The sequence below is a fragment of the Chenopodium album genome, chromosome 8, assembly GCF_948465745.1.
Source record: "Chenopodium album chromosome 8, dcCheAlbu1.1, whole genome shotgun sequence".
NCBI classification, from domain to species: Eukaryota; Viridiplantae; Streptophyta; class Magnoliopsida; order Caryophyllales; family Amaranthaceae; genus Chenopodium; species Chenopodium album.
In genome coordinates, this window is record NC_137841.1 from 65,301,606 (window position 1) to 65,320,183 (window position 18,578).

Sequence of the window (18,578 nt, forward strand, 5' to 3'; positions counted from 1 at the left end):
CATATTTTTAACATGCTTGATATTTGGCTTAGATGGTTGAAAGGTCAATTTTGTTATAAGTGATTCGCGGTTCGAATCTCCTTATCTTCAAATTTTTTATATGATGTCTCATGATGAGATGTTGGGTAGGTGACATGACGTTACGAAGGTGTTGTGAAGTGACATGGCGTAATGTGGAGGAGTCTACGTGGCACAGTGACATTTTTATGAACGCCTTTTAATATATTAGTATAGATTTTATTTTAATTTTTGTGAATTGTTTCAATGCATGAGACTATAAGAGTATGTTTGAGTGACTAATGTACATGTGAATGGACAAGTACAGAGTAATTTAATTTAAGACAATACACATTTCACCTCAAAGATAAAGGTCTACGTTCCCTTCTTAATTTAAGACAAAAATTTACAATTAAAGATAGAAATGTATACAGATATATCAATATATGTATGTACAGGTATGCAAATTCATCATTCATAAAAAAAAAAATATAGTGGGTGAGTCTATTTTAGGGCCCGTTCACATTTACCGAATTGAACTTAACTGAATCGATTGGAGCTGAAATGAATATTTTATGAGAGAGGGAAATTAGGAGCTAAACTGAACTTATTAGAGCTTAACTGAACTGAACTTAAATAAAGTAAATGTGAACAAACCCTTACCGTAACTCGATGTATTCCACCCAACCAATACATAAAATTTTAAAAATTGATAAATTATTCAATACATATATTGCGTATGAAATTTTGCGTATGAAATTTTCAAAAACTTGTACCTAAATTCAAAAGTCGAGGCGTTAAAAAAACTTATATAAAATGTCTAATAATTTATGTCCTTCTTAATCTGAGTTTTGATTCACATAATATTTTCTTTTTTAATATTGGTGATAAGAGGTCTAATATTCGCGAAAATTATGTTAACTTCTTATTTAATGCCTTGATTTTTGCTTCATACTGATAATTTAGCTTCCACAATGAGCCCTACGCAATTCGTGAAAATACTTGTTTAGCAATTCCAAACATTTTTTTTTTTTGAAGACACGTAAGCATATTATATTAAATCAATCTCCGCCAAAGTAAGTAAACTTTGGGGGAAAGCACTCGTACATAGGAGTTCAGAGTTAGGATCAGTAGCCCAACGTGCAACTAAATGAGCTAAAGAATTCCCACTACGCCTAACATGCTTACATTGAAAAGAAGAAAAGAGATTAATATGATGAATATCCTCATAAATGAGAAAAATAGGAGCAGCACCCTTCTGATTTGTATGAATAGCTTTCGTAACTTGCAAAGCGTCACACTCCAGGATCACATCAGCATACCCAAGTCTATGGGCCAGCTCCACACCAAACCTTGCAGCTCCTGCCTCAGCCATCACAGGACTCCAGCCAGCTCTACAATTCTTTACAGCAGCTGCCAATAATTCCCCATCTGACCCTCGGATCACAGCCCCAAAATTAACACCACACCCCTGCGAGACATGAGCGTCGACATTAATTTTAACTCTTCCACTAGGAGGAGGACACCACGAGCCATTGAGTACAGGCGCAGTCCCAGAACATGATGGCAACACCTTCTCATTGTAATGACAATAATCAAAGAACAACTTCACAAATCCCATACCCATTCTCATAGGATCAATCCCATTAGCACTATCAAAAATATGAGAGTTCCTGCAATGCCAAATAGCCCAAGACAGAGAAGCAAAAATACTAAGTCTTTCCTTGTTCAACTTGCTAGCCATCCAAACAAATCTATCAGCAAAGGAAATTGAGGGGGCAGCAGCTATAAGATCCACAAAATCACTCCTTTCCCATACCTTCAAAGCATACTTGCACTCAAACAAAGTGTGCAGCACCGACTCCTCAACTCCACCACATATAGAACATTGCTTTGACACTCTAATGTGGCGTCGAAACAACTCTCCCATAACAGCCAACGAGCCTTTACAAGCACTCCACAAAAAGTGATTAAGCTTAGGGGGGCCACCAATGCTCCAAATAATTTTCCATAATGATTGAGAGTCCACCCCATTAAACAAATCCCAAGCTCGCAATCTACCCATTCTGCCCAGCCAATAGCCACTCTTCACAGTGTAATTTCCATCCCGAGAGGGCCACCAAAAGCGAGAGTCCCTTTGGACAGTATGTGGGAGAGGGATATCAAGTATAGAAAGCCTATCGGCCACACTAAAATTCGATTCAAGCATCGAATCTATCCAGCAAAGCAGTGAGTTATCAATTAAGTCACTAACCATCAGATTCGGGTCACTCCCACTCACAGGAGAAGGAACTCTGTGCGAACCATCCCCTGGCAACCATGCCTCGTCCCACACTTTGATATCCAAGCCATCTCCAACTCGCCATTTCAGCCCATCAAGAAGTAAATTCTTTGCACCCCAGATACTTCTCCAGCTGTAACTAGGATCGAACCCTCTATGAGCTTCAAGGAACTCCGAGTTTTTAAAGTATCTTGCTTTCAAAATACAATGTAGAAGAGAGGACTTATCATTGAGTAACCGCCAGCCCTGTTTTGCAAGCAAGGCATGGTTAAAGACCCGTAAATCCCTAAACCCCAGACCTCCTTTTGATTTCGGCAAGTAAAGATCTTCCCACTTGTGCCAATGCATTTTCCTCTCCAACCCTTTCGAACCCCACCAGAATTTAGCCAACAAGGAGTGAATTTCATCAATCAAACCATCAGGGATTTTGAAGATACTCATAATGTAAGTGGGTATAGCTTGGGCAACAGCTTTAATGAGGATCTCCTTTCCCGGACGAGACAATAATTTCTCCTTCCACCCTTGCAATTTCTTCCAAATACGCTCCTTCAAGCAAGCAAAAATCATTTTTTTGGATTTTCCAATGATCGTCGGCAAACCCAAATACATCTCATGTCGGTCTACCTCACGAACCCCAAGGGTCTCGACTATGGCACTCCTCCTTTCCGCCTTCACGCATTTGCTAAAAGCCACCTCAGTTTTGCTTAAATTCACCTTCTGACCGGATGCCCTTTCATATATACTGATTATATCAGCAATTTTAGAACATTCTTGCAAAGTAGCTCTAGCAAACAGTATGCTGTCATCGGCAAAAAATAAATGTGACACCCTTGGAGCCCCTCGACAAACACGAGCCCCATGGATCACATTGTCCCTAGCCGCCTTCGTAAGAAGAGTAAAGAACGCCTCAGCACATAGAAGAAACAAATAAGGAGAAATTGGATCCCCCTGCCGGAGACCTCTAGTCGGGATCAAAGACCCTGAAATGGAACCATTATACTTGAAAGAGAAAGAGACACTCTCCAAGCATTTCATAATCCGACTCACCCAAGCTATTCGGAATCCCATTCTAATCATAACCCTCTCCAAAAACCTCCATTCCACTCTATCATAAGCTTTACTCATGTCCAACTTTAGAGCAATCGAACCATCCCGACCCTCCCCTTTCCTCTTCATAGAGTGAAAGATTTCAAAGGCAACAAGGGCATTATCAGAAATAAGTCTATTCGGAACAAAAGCACTCTGATTACTAGAAATGATCGAACCAAGCATAGGCTTCAATTTATTTGCCAGAGTTTTAGAAATAATTTTGTACAACACATTGCACAAGCTAATGGGCCTAAACTCTGTCATACTCTTCGGATCATCACATTTTGGAATAGGAACGATACAAGTTTGATTTACCTTAACAAGATCCACCTCACTACGCCACCAAGATTTGACAAAGCTGATCACATCACCCCCAACAACGTGCCAGAATTTCTGAAAAAAGAGAGCATGTAACCCATCCGGACCCGGCGCCTTATTTGGATGCATTTGAAAGAGAGCATTCTTGATTTCCTCTCCCGTAGGTTCTTTATCGAGCGTAAGATTCATCTCCTCTGTAACAAGCGGCTCAATACCGACCATAGCATCTTCAAAGTCTACCGGTTGGTCAGAAGTGAATAAGCTGTCAAAATAGCGAGCAATAATAGCATCCATATCATACTTCGACGTCTGCCACTCCCCATTCTCATCCAGCAGCCCAATAATTGAGTTCTTTTTGCGTCTTTGGCTTTGTGATGGAAGTACTTAGTATTTTTGTCCCCGTCTCGCAGCTCATTCGCCCTCGACCTCGCAAACCAATAGGATTCCTCCATACGCCTCAGCTCATACAACTCACTGCTCACCACATTACACTGATGGAGTGAGTTAGAGTCTATTCGACCACTTTGCAATGACCGAAGCTGATCATCAGCCTTCTTAATTTTTTTCTTCAAATTTCCAAAAGTCTTCTCTGCCCACCCCTTCAATCTCTCTTCCAGCCCCCCTATACGATCTGTAATTGGAGCAGAAACGCCTGCAGCCCAAGCCTCCTCTACCACCTTGCTACATTCATCACTTGACAACCATAACGCTTCAAACCGAAAAACCTTCTTCCTTTTATCGATCTGATTAGTCTCCCCAAATTTAAGAAGAATAGGGGCATGATCCGAATGGCATCGAGGAAGGTGAAAAACCTCGGAGCATTGAAACAAAGCGCACCACCCCGAGTCGGCAACAAATCTGTCCAATCTTTCTCTAATTAACACATCGATGGAATTCCCCCTTTGCCAAGTGTAGATACTTCCTTTGTAACCAAGGTCCCTGAACCCGCAATCATCAAGAGCACCTCTAAAAGCATCCATCAAACGCTCTTCCCTCGCCACACCCCCACACTTCTCATTCATCCCTACAATTTCATTAAAATCACCCAAACAAATTATAGGAATAGAAGCTGCCCCTTTCAAATTTCTCATTAATTCCCACGTCTTAAATTTGAGAGCAGTATCAGCCCACCCGTAAACCCCAACAACTTTCCACACCGGGATGTTTTCAGCATTACACACCTCCACTTCAATATGATGTGCCGAGAAAGAGGACACATTGAACTCCTAATAAAATTAAAAACATAACTATAAACCATGCACTATATTATATATCAGCCACACATATATCAATGGAGCCACTAGTAGTAGGGCTTGTTTGACATCGTTTTTTGTTTTTTTGTTGTCAGCTTTCAAGAAAAATGAACCCTGTTTTTTTAATAAGAAGATGTGTTTCTACTTTTCTGTTGTCAACTTTACAAAATATCATGATTTTAATAAGTTTAACTAATTTTTAATTCATTTTACGGAGTCTGACATATATAATACTATGAAAAACAAAAAACCAAAGATTATAAAACAAAAAATTACAGCAATGCCAAACGAACCTTAAATTTTTTATTTAAATAACACTAGTTATGTAGTTTAGACACACTTAGGGGACGTTTGGTTCACGCAAGGTAAAAGGAATGGAATGAACAATGGGAATGAAAGAGAATGGAATGAAAAACCATTCCATTTGCTACGTTGTTTGGTTACAAAAAACAAAGAGAATCCAACCACCCTTCTAAACACCACACCACCACCCCACCACAACCATTACAAACACAACAAATTCCATTTATTCACTTTTCGAGCCACCCCATAGCCCAGCCACCCCCTTCGTCGCCCCTCTCTCTCTCCTCCACCGCCTTCCGCCGCTCCGAAATCCTAAGCTTCCTTCAATCTGAAACCCTAACCTAACCTTCTTGAAATTCTTCTTCCGATTATCGAGGAGAGGTGGGGGAGGGTCGGCGAAGGGCGTGGTGGGGTTGCTCGGCGATGGGCGTGGCTGGAAAAGTGAGAAAGAGAGGGTGGTTGTGTGGTGGGGGAATATTTTCGGGGGTGATGGGGGTTTATCGGGGAGGGGCGGAGGTAGTCTGAGGTGGGCCAGGGAGTTGCGGCGGTGGGCGGCAAGGTGGTGGAGGTAAGTTAGAAGGTGGTGGCTGGTGGTGAAGTGGTGGGTAGGGAAAGGGAATGCAAAAGGCTAGGGGGGTGGGGAATCAATTTGGAATAAAAATCAGTAAACTAAAAAATAAAAATGGGGAAAGGGATTGATAAAAATAGACAAACAAACAAGAACAAAGGGAATGATAGATGTTCATTCCTTTCCCTTTGATAATTAACCCCAACCAAACGGCCCCTTAATGGTTTTTTTTTGTTAAAATTCTTACTCAAAAAAATATTGGTCATACTATGCTGATCTAATCGTGTTGAAGATTTATGTAATGCCCATTATACAAGTGCACAATTAGATTATAATTGATTTTAATTTGCCCCTTTCTAATTATGAATGGGGTCGACATCACTTTGAGGTTGAGGTCGCTAAAAATCCCCATAAAAAAACACTAGCTACTTGATTAATTGTTTCAAGTTTTATAATTATCTTAGTGTGTCAATTGGTAAATGAATATTATTTATGTCATTTTTTGGCTTTAATTTTGTAATTGATCGAGCACTCTTTGGATAATTTGTTTTATATTTAATCACCATTATAGAAGGAAAAGGAAAAATAACGTAAGGAAAGTTTGTTAGCCAATCATATACCATTTCTAATAATGTAATATTGTACGTAATGCACTAATGTTTAATAGTTTATTCCTGAATGCGTGAGCATTAAGAAATCTTTATTATATGTGATGACCTAATTAAGCATCTACAAGCTAATTAAGCAATTCATTGGTTTCAATGGATTAAATTAAAACTTCATTAACATTTGTTTGTAAAATATAACACATAGTTAAGTTTGTAAGAGAATTGTTTTAGTAGGTTTGTAGCTATATGTCACTCATATTAAACCATGTTCTGTTCACCTTAATAATCGTGGCCCGTACCGTGATTCACTGATTCTTCTGAAACATATGTTCAAAGAAGTTAGGCATATCTATAATAAGTATACATAAAGTGTGGAAAAATCGTTAGTTGTTATTCTTTTGTAAAGACCATTCTTTACTTCCGAACTAATCAACGGTAGTTAATAGCACGCTATAATAAGGTGTGAGATTTGTAAGAATTTTGGATGCAATAATGTTATTTGGTTGTATGATGGGTGAGGTTTAGCCTAATAGGCAATTGGCGAAATATAGAAGACGACCTAATTAATATTTACACGTACTTCATTCATTTAGAATTGAAACACTTACAACACAATCCTTTGACATCATGTTTTATATATGGAGTGATGGAGATAAGAAGATTTGATCCAGAAGTTAAACTCGGATCATTTATATCTAAAGTAGCTTAAAAATCGATAAAGGATTAAAAAATTAAGATAGTGTTAGAATTAGATGGGTAAAAATAAAACTAAAAATTGATCCAACACAACACTAATCGGACATACACGATAAAATCGGGTTAGTATCAAGAGTTTACATCGTGTTTATTTAAACATGTAAACATGTATGGCATGACATGACCATTACATTTAATTATATGTAGGTTGGATTAGTATTCCGATTCTAAACACAAAATTAGCACAGTATGACTCAACTGCTTAAGAAATAAAAACTAATAATTTATGAAATTAATGATAAAGATGTTGAACGTAGCTTATGCTCTTTCATATACAGAGTAATGTGATAGCACGACAGGCGCCGAATACGGAATAAGCTAATTAGTGTTAAATGTTTTCGACACACGTATAATTACATGGGTCAATATGACACGAAGAAATATTAATTAACTACATCGAGTGTGTGTTGAGGTTTCACAAATCGTTTAATAAGATACAACACGACACAACAAAACACAACACAACACGATTGTCAGCTCTAAATAGAATACAACATCTTAAATATGTTAGTTTAATTTGCTCGCATATAATAACTATATTTCTTTTTTTTTTTTTTTCCATATATCTTAATTTTATAAGATTTTTATATCAAAATGTAGAGAGTTCAACACACATAATGAGGAACTCCAATAACATAAAGTAATAAAACTACGAGGTGTTGCCTTTTAAAATCTTAAATTGATTGATAATTTGTACTATACTCGTATTAGGCAATCTCTACTTTGTATGTAGTCCTAAAACAAAGATTAAAAGAGGCTGCTCCATGCCAGGATCATGTGAGCCCCACAAACTTCATTCTAAACTCCTTTTTTTCCAAACTTACGTGTTAACTTTGTTTTCTACTACTTATACTCTATACCTTTTATTTTATTTTTTTTTCCTTTTATTTTTTTTTCCCGAACTCGCAATCACCCTGCGAGTTCGGGCCTATATCAATACTTCTACCACCTTACCTCTTTCCCCTTTTCCCTCTCTCTCTACTCAAACCCCCTTACAAAAAATTCTCTATCTTCTCTCTCTAACTCATTCTTCTTCCTTAAGTTAATAATAACATCATGAACCACAAAAATCAAACCCTATTCAGGGGTAATAATAATCCCATGAAGCGCAGCCCATCTGAGGCTGCGCTTCATGCCCTAGTCAACAATGATCCAACAAACATCGATATCGATCATCATCACCACCATAACAACCATCCCATGTTCTATGATCATCATCATCATGCCGCGGCTGAATTTGTTGATCCAACGGCCGCAGTTGTTCCTCCTCCTCATCATCCTCATCCTCATCATCATAATCTTGGTGATGATTTTGGATTTAAGACTAATAATATTAACCATCAGGTTTATTTTCTTTCTCTCTCTAAAATCCCTAACTATTTTTTATAATTTTATGTTGGTTTTATCTAACGTTTATTTGTTGGGAAAATATGAGATATTTATATTGTAAAAAAAAGGGTGTAGGGAATATGTGGTAGGTTGGCGGAGTACTCAATCATTTGCTACTCTACTACTACTTCTAGTCCCGAGTGCTGTGTACTGTACTTTCTGCTGCACTTCTTACTTGCACGTGCGTTTCACGTGTTTCTTTATTTTTATTGTCTTTTGTTGCCTTTGTGTTGTGTTCCACCTATTAATATTATTTTAATTACCGGCTTTTTTAATTTTTTTTCCTTTTCTTTTTTTTTCTTTTTACATGATTATTTTATTGTAATTTTGAGTAAAATATGAAGGAAATTACAACGGTAAAATTGTAAGATATTTTTTATCATGTAAATTATAAGGTACTTGATCAATTATTGAACGTTAAATCTTGGATAGTCTTGTACGAGTATCATAAAAGTATCTATTATGATATTATGTCACATGTAGCATGTCATATGTTTTATTTTGTTATTAAATTTTAGATTCATTTATAAAAAGAATTAATTATAAACTTATTAATTTATGGATTTCATGAAATTAACCTGTAAAGCTATAATTTGTGATTAAAATTCTAATTGACGTTTGTGAAGAAAGTTTTATGAAAGAAGACCAAACAAATCTACTTAAATTTTGTAGTGAAATACGTTGACACAATAAAAGTAGTTATAAATATATAGCGCTCAAAGTTTTAACTTTGATTTTGTATCCATTTGAAAGGAGAAAATATAATACTTATATTTAAAAGAAAAATTAATTACTTCATATTATTTTATCCATGATATGGCTGTATGATTTAGTACGATCGAAACTATTTGAACAACGTGCAACGAACAATAATTTGCAGGAATCACTTTGATGAACGTGTAAATCTTGGAAATTTGTATATAATAACTCAACAATCTTCTCAGTATTAAAGTTTAAACTAGAAAACCCTGATCATCAATCTAACTTATTTAACATTAACATTTATGTATGGAAATTATTAAAATCGAGTATTAATCTGCTCTTTGCATCCATAAAAATAAAATAAATAAATACGTAGTAAATATATTCGGGTCTTAATAAAAAATAAAAATAAAAACCTAAATCCTGATCACTTGCTCAAAAAATAAAGTAGGTTACATTGTACCAAAACATATTTATTGAGCTTGACTTTAAAAAAGTTGATGTAGATTGGTTTGTGAGCAATAAATATAGTAGATGACCGTGAAAGTGATGAAACACAACTGATATTTTACAAGGGTAATGCTGTATGCCTGTATGTACTTTTTTTTTAAGTATTTTGTGGGGAATTTATCGATAATTTACAAGTAAATCGGTGTTATAAATGTTTATTTATTGTTTTTTTTTTTATTTACTTTTAGCTTTTTATATGCAACCCTTAGGGTTACATATATCTTTTTCCATTTTATAATTTTAATTAAGGAGGTAAATTATGGATTAGTTGCTATGTTTTTTGGGCTGATGATAGCCCCAAATCAAGTGCTTAAATCAAAGTTGTCCAAAGTTAATTAATGACTAGGAAGATAATATAGCATGATCCATGATAGATACATAAAGAAATTATTTTGACGTCCTATTTATTTTATTTTTCTATTAATATGTACTCCAATAATGAAAGGAGTACTTCAATTGTAGTTTTGTTTTTCGTATCTCACAAAAGGGAGTGTCAAAATCAGTTTTAATTTCAACACATAAGGGGTTTTAATTTGTTGTATTATGTACTCGTCATGAATACAATATATATATTGTGCCTCATCGTACTTGTATAATTAATTTGTATATCCATTTTTTCGATCAGAGTGAATAATGTTCTGATTTTTTCATAAATTGCTGAGATTTGCACATCTTAGAGCATACACAATGGTTGCCCAACCCCATCTTGGTTATTGATTATTTTATTATTTTATCCATCTTCCACCTCACTTATAACCACTCTTATAACCATTTAATAACCAATGTATGCCAATAGTTAACCATAATATTTTGGTTATACATTTTCTCTCTCCTACTTTTACCCAACCCCACCACACAATTTATTACTTAAATTCTATTATTATTAAATAATGCATTTGGTAATAATCATTCAAAATTAATAATTATTTATTAGCATACATTAATTAGATAAAATCTCAAAAATTTAAAAATAATGCAATTTTGATATTAATTAGTACGTTATGAGATTTTGTGGATTTTTTTTTTCTGTTAGATTTTGGAATGTTCATCTTAACACAATTTGCTAATAAGAAGAGTAATTTTCACTTAAAAAAAAGTTGTTTCAAAATACTTCAATATTGGGCTCATTTTATAGAGAAAAATAAAATAGAGCCGTTGGTGTATTTTTTTTTTTTTTTAGAATTGTATTTTAAAAATTATGGCCGTTACAAAAATTACAACGGTTATAAATTCAGAGCAAATCTCAACCATTGATATTTGTATTACGTGTCAAAATCTTAGCCATCCATGTCAACCAAAAAGCAAAAAAAAAATTGCATGACCATATACATAACCGGTTATTTGAATAACCTGGTTATTCAATTGATACCCCAATAATTTCTCTCTCCTCAATATTTTATTAATATTTTCATTTTCTCTCTCTTAATAACCATCCAAATAGTTAATGGCTGTGGGTACTCTTACAGATTATGAAAGGATTTCATGTTCCTATATGATATCCTTTCATTATTGGTCCCATTCATAATCATATATGTATCCCTCACTATTCATATTTTTGCATCTCCATCAATTCCATCACTCCGGTTAAGAAATTTTTTAGTAGATTTTTTTTGGTATTAAGAAAGGTATCCCTCTGTATCTAATTACAAAGTTTTATAAATTAAACTTATTAGATTTTAAAAAAAGTATTACTATTTGATAGGATTTTTTTGTTAAAGATTGATAGAGTGATACGTATAAAAAAAAATTTATCGGACATATGTTTTTTTTTTCCTCAACTCGAAATTAATAAAGAACAATCTTTATTTCTTCTACCTTTCAAAAAGTCTTTATTTTCCGGCTAAGAAGCATGCAAATATACTGAAACTTTCAAAGCGAGCTTCGAGCTCATATTAGTCATAGACTCATAGCCGAGAGTTTCATAAAGAACGGGGAAATCAAATCAAAACTACTCCCTTCGTCCTTTTAATAACAGTAATAAATCTTTAATTGAGTGAGTCTTTAAAGTTGTTCTTAAAAATTGGAAAATGACTTCACATAATTTGTTCTTTATTTATTCAACTTTTGGATGTAAATTATTGTAAGCTTAGCTATGAAGAAATTGACAAATAATTAAAGGGAAAAAAAAATAAGGGAGATTCTTTAGGTGAAAATGACGTAAAGACTAAAGAGTACTTTAAAGTAGGGTTTCTAAAAAGATACTCCTAGATTACTAATTATGATGAGTTGTGATTCGGATTCCAAATTATTTTAATCGGGCCCCACCCGATAAAATAAAGGTTCATGCTAATAATTTACGTAGAGAATACTTCCAACTTCTATTTAAAGAGACTTTCTATTGGATTATTATAAGTATGTAATTAGTGGTAAGAGCTTTTTGGTTCTTTTCTCTCTCTTTCTTTCCTCTTTCCTTCTATTAAAAAAAAAAAATTAATAATTGGAATTTCATATTCTAGGAGATTTTTTGATCTACCAGGTATAATTCTATTTCAAATTGAATTTAATTTTTAAGATCAAACTATTATCAAATACATATACCATAATATGTTCATTTGAAATTAGTTGGTAGATTGTACGGATTTTTCATATAATTTATAATATTGTAATACGGTATAGATGTACCTTTACTTGTTATAGGTTTGTTGTTTAATCTCTTCTAATTATCACTTATATTTTATAAATACCGATATTTTAAAAATGAGTCAACTTTTTTCAAACATCTTGAAGTAGTACATAATGCCATAAATGCTAGGGTATTATGCATAGCTGATTAGTTACAATATTTTGACATGAACTAGTCCATGTTATTGCCCTTATTGGTAATATATCGTTACATTATTTTTTCATGGACATGTTATAATATTGTGCATCTTTTCTTATGCCTAATATATAGTTACAATTTTATTTATTTTTTTACGAAAACTTGTTTACATTATTTTGACATGTACATATGTACTTATATTAATATGAACAAATGAAGCAGGACATTATCAATAGCTTTGCAACTGGAGGAGGATTTGATCAACAAACAATTTCATGGTATCAGAATTTCACCCCGCAACAACCCTGTCTCTCTGCAACGATTGATTCGCAATCATCCATCTGTGGTATGATCATATTTATGAGAATGAATTGAAGAGTGTAGTATAATACTTGTATATAACATGTTACAATATTGTTGCATGTGATGGTGTAACAATAATAATGTGTACTGAATATAATGTAAAATGGATGAACATTACTAATTAATATTCCATTCAATGTGCGTGCAGCTGGAAGTCCAACCTCAATTCTTATTAAGCCGAAAACAGGGGATAATCAAGGAAGTGGTTCATCAGAAGAAGATGAAGAAGAGACAGAGGCCGGTCAATGTGAACAGAGTGGCGATGATGGTATTGATGTAAAACGCCAACGAAGGTATATAAGTATTTTTTTTGAATAAGTACATATGTTTATTAAGAACAACTGATAAGAGTATAAAACATATTACTGAGCCTATTTGTACTGGATCGGAATTTCAACATATGATCTCTAGGGTCATGAGGTATGAATGCTGTGAAATGTGTACAGCAACCAACCTTAGTACTATAATTTGGTTACATGCAAGTAGAATGACCTCATAAAATGTGCAATAACATAATAAATTAAATGTTTTCAGGATGAAAAAAATAGCAGATTAGCTAATATTGTGTGTAATATATTTCAGGATGGTTTCGAATAGGGAGTCTGCTCGTCGTTCCAGAAGAAGAAAACAAGCACATCAACAGGAGTTGGAAGTTCAGGTGACATATGCATTACCATTCTAGTAAAATTTTACTGAGTATTACGAACTGAACGAATACAGAGTTTTTCAGTTGAAATCTGTCATTAGTAGCTAATTGAAATTGTCCAACTGAACTTACTGATGTGTGATGTCGGTCCAAGGTTTTTAGTTAATTAACTGAGTTAATTCTGTTTTGGCATTAATTATCTTTATTTCATCTAGTATTAATGTTAATCAATCTTTAGTTCTGCTTAATAGACTGACTTTGTGACTGTCTGTACTGTAATTTGCACTGATCTTTGAATAAAAATCTAGCTATTATCGCCGTGTGTTTAATGTAAATATGAGTTCGGAATTTAACAATTGTTCTGTTTTATACAGGTTGAACAACTTGGTGTAGAGAACACTACACTCTTCAAGCAGCTGAACGAGGCAGCTCAGCAGCTCAGAGAAGCCACCACAAACAACCGCGTGCTCAAGTCAGATGTGGAAGCTCTGAGAGCCAAGGTAAAGAGACATATTATTAAGCTCTTATTAGCTTGAAATACTAACTACTACCCCCGTTAACTTTTAGTTGCAACTTTGGGGAGATGTAAAATATTCCAAAGTTCCAACTAAATTAGTACAAATTAGTACTGCAAATTATTATGAATGACATATGATGGAAAATTCAGGTGAAATTAGCAGAGGACAGGGTTACTCGAGGCACTCTGAATCAGCTTCTTCAGAGTACTAATTTGGGATCAAATTCACTTCAAATGTCAGGCAGCACCCAAAACATGTCTTGTGTGACGAATGTCACCCCAACAATCATGGTGCAAGGACAAGACTCGTCGTTTGATGGGGCGTTTTCGTGGCAGAATTCCAATGATCATTTGTTGCCTGGAAGTGCTAGTAGTGGCCTAATGAGTGACAGTACAGTTAGCTGTGGCGGTACTAGCTGTGTGACAGGAATTTCAAGTGTATTATGTAAGTACTCCTAGATGGTTTTTGTGTTCTAGGAAGGTGATAGAAAGAGGGAAGTATCAAGGGTTGAATAATAATAATAATAAGTCTTGTAAGTTATTAAAGCTAGAGTTCTTTGTATGTGTTTATTACTGCTGCTGTTATTGTAAGCTACCTATTCTATGTAATTTTGTGTACGAGAGTCAATATATTAATGGTTCACTTGGCTGGTTTAATACATCTGAATTAGTCAAAATAAAAATGGGAAAAAAAAAAAAATTCAGGGGATCAAAACTTCTAGGCTAATTTATAATCACCTAAAAATGTGCTGAGTATACAATATATAGTATCTGCATTTGAAAATCTGAGAATTGATACTTTCATTATTCATGATAAGTTGGATACTTATAACTTGTCAGTTGTATGATAGATTTACACTACATTACTACATAATAGTATGATCATTGAAGATGTATGAAAGCCAACATGCATATGTATCAAGAATTTGCACAATTCAAGCAAGTGAGAAATGTATGTCACATCTATCCGGCCCCAATGGCTTGAACCCCCTAGGCCCCTATGTTATGTGAGTATGTGACAAAATGCTTGGTCCTGAGACACATTTTCTATAGCTCTTGAAAAGAGTGGAAGAATTGACAAAGAATTATGAACATACAAATCGTGTTATGTGTGAATATTTGTAGTTTTGACCTCTCACAGATTACATGTCAATCCAGTCTAAGTTTGCATGCTAAACTCGTTAGGAGTATAAAGATAGGAGAACTGGATGGATTCTTTCTTTCCCATAATTTAAATCATAAGGTCAAACCCTTATCCCGAGGTCAAACCTTGCTTGATACAAATTATAGTAATTAAACTTCGAGAGTATATGTTGATAATTCTTGGCCTATTATTTAAAACGGCCTAAACATTTAGGGCCTATTATGTTCAGCTTAAATTCAGTTCAGTTCAGTTCAGTTCATTTTCTAATTTTCTCCTCTTGTAAACAATTCATTTCAGCTCTATTCAGTTCAGTTCAACCCCAATCACTTGAGTTCAATTGTTTTCAGTAAATCGGAACAGACCCTTAGTGTTTCCGGTTATTCATTATCAATCCTAACAATAAATTAATTAGTTCGTTTTAATCCAGAATCAACAACTCTTGTCTATCTTGATCTATGCATATCATGAAAGGTAGGTGTTTAATTGGTTCGTTGTCAAATACAAGTAATAAATTGATATTGCCAACTCAATATTAGCTAGTAATTAAGAAACTATAACATGTTGTGGTCTTAAATCCAGTTAATAAATAATTAGTAGTACGGAAGTAGCGTAACATATTACGATATTCCGAAACATGAATCATACATCTGTTGTGCACGAGGAGGACGAAGAATAGGACGAGGCTGAAACATGTCACGAAGTCATGAGTTCTACAGCTAAAATGGGATGCCTTCTGGCTGTTAATTTATCATTTGTCAGTACTCATTGCTACAAAGAGTACAAACTACAACGGTGTTTTTTTTTTTTTTTTTTTTATAGATGCATCACTTTTAAATTCATGGATTCTAAAGTAATTTTTTGAGTACAGATAGATAAAGAGTAAAAAATATAATATCGGAAAGATAGAGAGAATTTATTAACTAAAATAAAAAGTGATGCATTTAAATTGAAATTTCATTACAAAGTGATGCATCTAAAAAAACAAAAAGTGTATTACTATATTTATACTTGGTATTATTGTAAAATGCTTATAACCGACTCACTTGTGCTGTTAAGATTCTTTCATCAAATTGAGGATTGGGGTTTGAATCTCAAAGGTGCTTGGGTAAGAATTTTTTCTGAGTGATTTTTTTATTTTTTAAGATCCGGCTAGCTTGAGTCATTTTGAAAAATTTTCGTAACGGTTATCTCAAATAAATTCCTTTATATGGCTAAGGTATCGTAACATGAGAGCATAACACAATGCAAGTACATTTGGTGTCCTTAGAATATTAAGGGTTTGTCAAAACTGAATAAAATGAAAGTTTTGAGAACTTTGTACGTAAAACAAAAGTAAATGAAAAATGTACAGAACTTTATGAAATAATAGTACATCTGTACATGTTAATAACAATATTAATATGTATAAATTCATACATTACTTTTGCTAAATTAATTAAGTCTAAAAAGGTTGAAGAAGAAGGACAAAAGCTAAGTTTTAATTCATTGCACAATGCACATCATCCGACCCCTCCCTCCGATTATGAAAGTTGGGGTCGTTGAGTATTGATTTCCAACTCTTACAATTAAAAATTGTAAACTCAACCAATAAACAAAGTTATATTAAATTTGACTAGAATTCATGAGATTTTTTTTTTTTGAAGGAATACATTTCTTCATGTATACCCATTTTTCCAAGTATGTTGTAAATTAAATTAACCAAAAAATATACTTCCTCCGTTTTCTTTTACTTGCAACACTTCCCTAAAAAGGAAATGTCACAATACTTGCAACACACTATAAATGGAAAGTTACTTTAGGAAAAAACTATACTATTTCCCTTATTTAAAGCACATGGCCCACTAAATTACACTCCTATGAACCACTCATCATATTTTAAAGTTTATTATATCATGTAAACCCCACCTTTCTTAATTACCGCGCTAAAGGGTGTGTTGCATCTAAAAGATAACGGAGGAAGTATAAAATAAAAGTATGTCAAATAATAAATTGGCTAAGTATATCTTACATAAATTAAGATGAAATAATGCTCCATTATAACATTTTTAAAAATGAAAATCATCCCATCATCAATTCAAATTCATGGAAATCAACTTTTCCATCAAGATTAAGATCAACCACCTTAATCATCTTCTCAATTTCATTCATATCCCATCCATTATCCAACCCTAAACATGCTAAAACCCTCTTAATCTCTTTTGCATCAATAAAACCATCTTTATCCTCATCAAACACCAAGAAAGCTTGTCTAAGGAGTTGTTGCTTTTCTCTCTTCTCTTCCTCCTCTAGCTCCATTAGGAGCACTTCATTCGCCTCGAGTTGTTCTTCTAGTACATCAAAACTCGATTCTTCTTCTTCCTTGACTAACCCTAGTTGCTTTACCACATTACAAGCCTTCTCTTTGGCTATTCTTCCATCTTTGTCCATCCCAAACACGGTTATTAACGCTTTTGCCCTTGTGTCGTTGGCTTGTGCTACATTCTTCTTGCATGGGGTTGCAAGGGTAGGATTGGAAATCGAATTTCGAGCATTCGAGTGAGGAACTACTCCTAGAGATGGTACTACGTTGCTTACAAGCATTTGGTATACCTTACGAATTCCTAACATATTGAAAATAATAGAAAGAAAAGAATAAAATTTGTAAAAAATAAAAAGAACAAGAATTAAAGAAAGTTTTAGGTTAGAAGAATAGCAGATTTTGTCTTGGTTTTTAGTTTTGGATGTTCACTACATTTATATAGTGGAAAATTTGGTAACACGTACACCATTGGTGTGTTTCCTAACAATTTCTTCCCACTAAATGCCCAATTATTGAGGAAAGGTACAATTAATATTATTAATTAATTACCATTATCTTAATTTTAATTATGTTTACCAAAATATTCTAGGAGCATTAATTTGCCTTGTCGAATGGGATATGAACTGGATTTTAATTAGTGTATATAAAATATGGTTTATTATTGTGTGACTGCAAGAAAAATGGTATATACATCTAGCTTGATACTATAATTAATTAACAAAGAATGTGAAGATGGGTCATGTGATAGTGGAATAATTGATGTATATCTTCACTAATGAAATGGAATATTGGTAATGTAGAGATTAAATTAATCAACTAATTAATAATCAAGGGCATTTGTAAATTGGTGGTACATCATAAGATAATAGAAATGCTGATATAATAGTTAGTGTGACTTGTAATCGAGTAACTCCTTGCATTGAAATGGTAAGAAAAATTGTACATTAATTAATTAGTTTATTGTTTGATTCATCTCATCAATTAGTACTCTTTCTAGGAGTTTTTTTTTTTTTTTTTTTTTTTTTGGTGTTCCACCCGGTTCACCCTTTGGGCTAATTCGGATTCGGGGATCAG

At 33.9% G+C, this 18,578-nt stretch overlaps 3 protein-coding genes across 4 annotated transcripts; 1 reads left to right on the forward strand and 2 right to left on the reverse strand.

The window, feature by feature from the left end:
• Positions 1 to 1,048: 1,048 nt before the first annotated feature.
• On the reverse strand, positions 1,049 to 4,776 carry LOC145643214 (uncharacterized). Its single transcript, XM_081694369.1, has 2 exons — positions 4,070 to 4,776; positions 1,049 to 3,947 (listed from the first exon to the last, which is right to left on the reverse strand). The coding sequence occupies exons 1-2, from the start codon at positions 4,774 to 4,776 to the stop codon at positions 1,049 to 1,051; spliced, it is 3,606 nt and encodes a 1,201-aa protein (XP_081550495.1).
• Positions 4,777 to 8,118: 3,342 nt separating this feature from the next.
• LOC145642005 (basic leucine zipper 9-like) lies at positions 8,119 to 14,720 on the forward strand. 2 transcript variants are annotated; one of them, XM_081693049.1, is made up of 6 exons: positions 8,119 to 8,517; positions 12,755 to 12,881; positions 13,047 to 13,191; positions 13,481 to 13,556; positions 13,919 to 14,044; positions 14,212 to 14,720. In XM_081693049.1, the coding sequence occupies exons 1-6, from the start codon at positions 8,230 to 8,232 to the stop codon at positions 14,518 to 14,520; spliced, it is 1,071 nt and encodes a 356-aa protein (XP_081549175.1). In that variant the 5' UTR covers positions 8,119 to 8,229; the 3' UTR covers positions 14,521 to 14,720. The 2 variants fall into 2 exon arrangements, with proteins under 2 accessions (XP_081549175.1, XP_081549176.1); XM_081693050.1 differs by having other exon boundaries at positions 12,758 to 12,881.
• Positions 14,721 to 17,208: 2,488 nt separating this feature from the next.
• Positions 17,209 to 17,929, reverse strand: LOC145556281 (calmodulin-like protein 2). The gene has a single exon (XM_081617933.1). It carries the CDS (start codon positions 17,810 to 17,812, stop codon positions 17,264 to 17,266), a length of 549 nt encoding a protein of 182 aa, XP_081474059.1. The 5' UTR covers positions 17,813 to 17,929; the 3' UTR covers positions 17,209 to 17,263.
• Positions 17,930 to 18,578: the final 649 nt, after the last annotated feature.

Bases quoted from the DNA above. Each gene is read 5' to 3' on its own strand.
- LOC145643214 (XM_081694369.1), bottom strand. From the start codon at position 4,776: ATGAGAAATTTGAAAGGGGCAGCTTCTATTCCTATAATTTGTTTGGGT. The intron at 3,948-4,069 runs GTACTTCCATCA...CTATTTTGACAG, and splicing joins GACGGGGACAAAAATACTAA to CTTATTCACTTCTGACCAAC.
- LOC145642005 (XM_081693049.1), top strand. From the start codon at position 8,230: ATGAACCACAAAAATCAAACCCTATTCAGGGGTAATAATAATCCCATG. The intron at 13,192-13,480 runs GTATATAAGTAT...AATATATTTCAG, and splicing joins GATGTAAAACGCCAACGAAG to GATGGTTTCGAATAGGGAGT. The intron at 13,557-13,918 runs GTGACATATGCA...TGTTTTATACAG, and splicing joins AACAGGAGTTGGAAGTTCAG to GTTGAACAACTTGGTGTAGA.
- LOC145556281 (XM_081617933.1), bottom strand. From the start codon at position 17,812: ATGTTAGGAATTCGTAAGGTATACCAAATGCTTGTAAGCAACGTAGTA.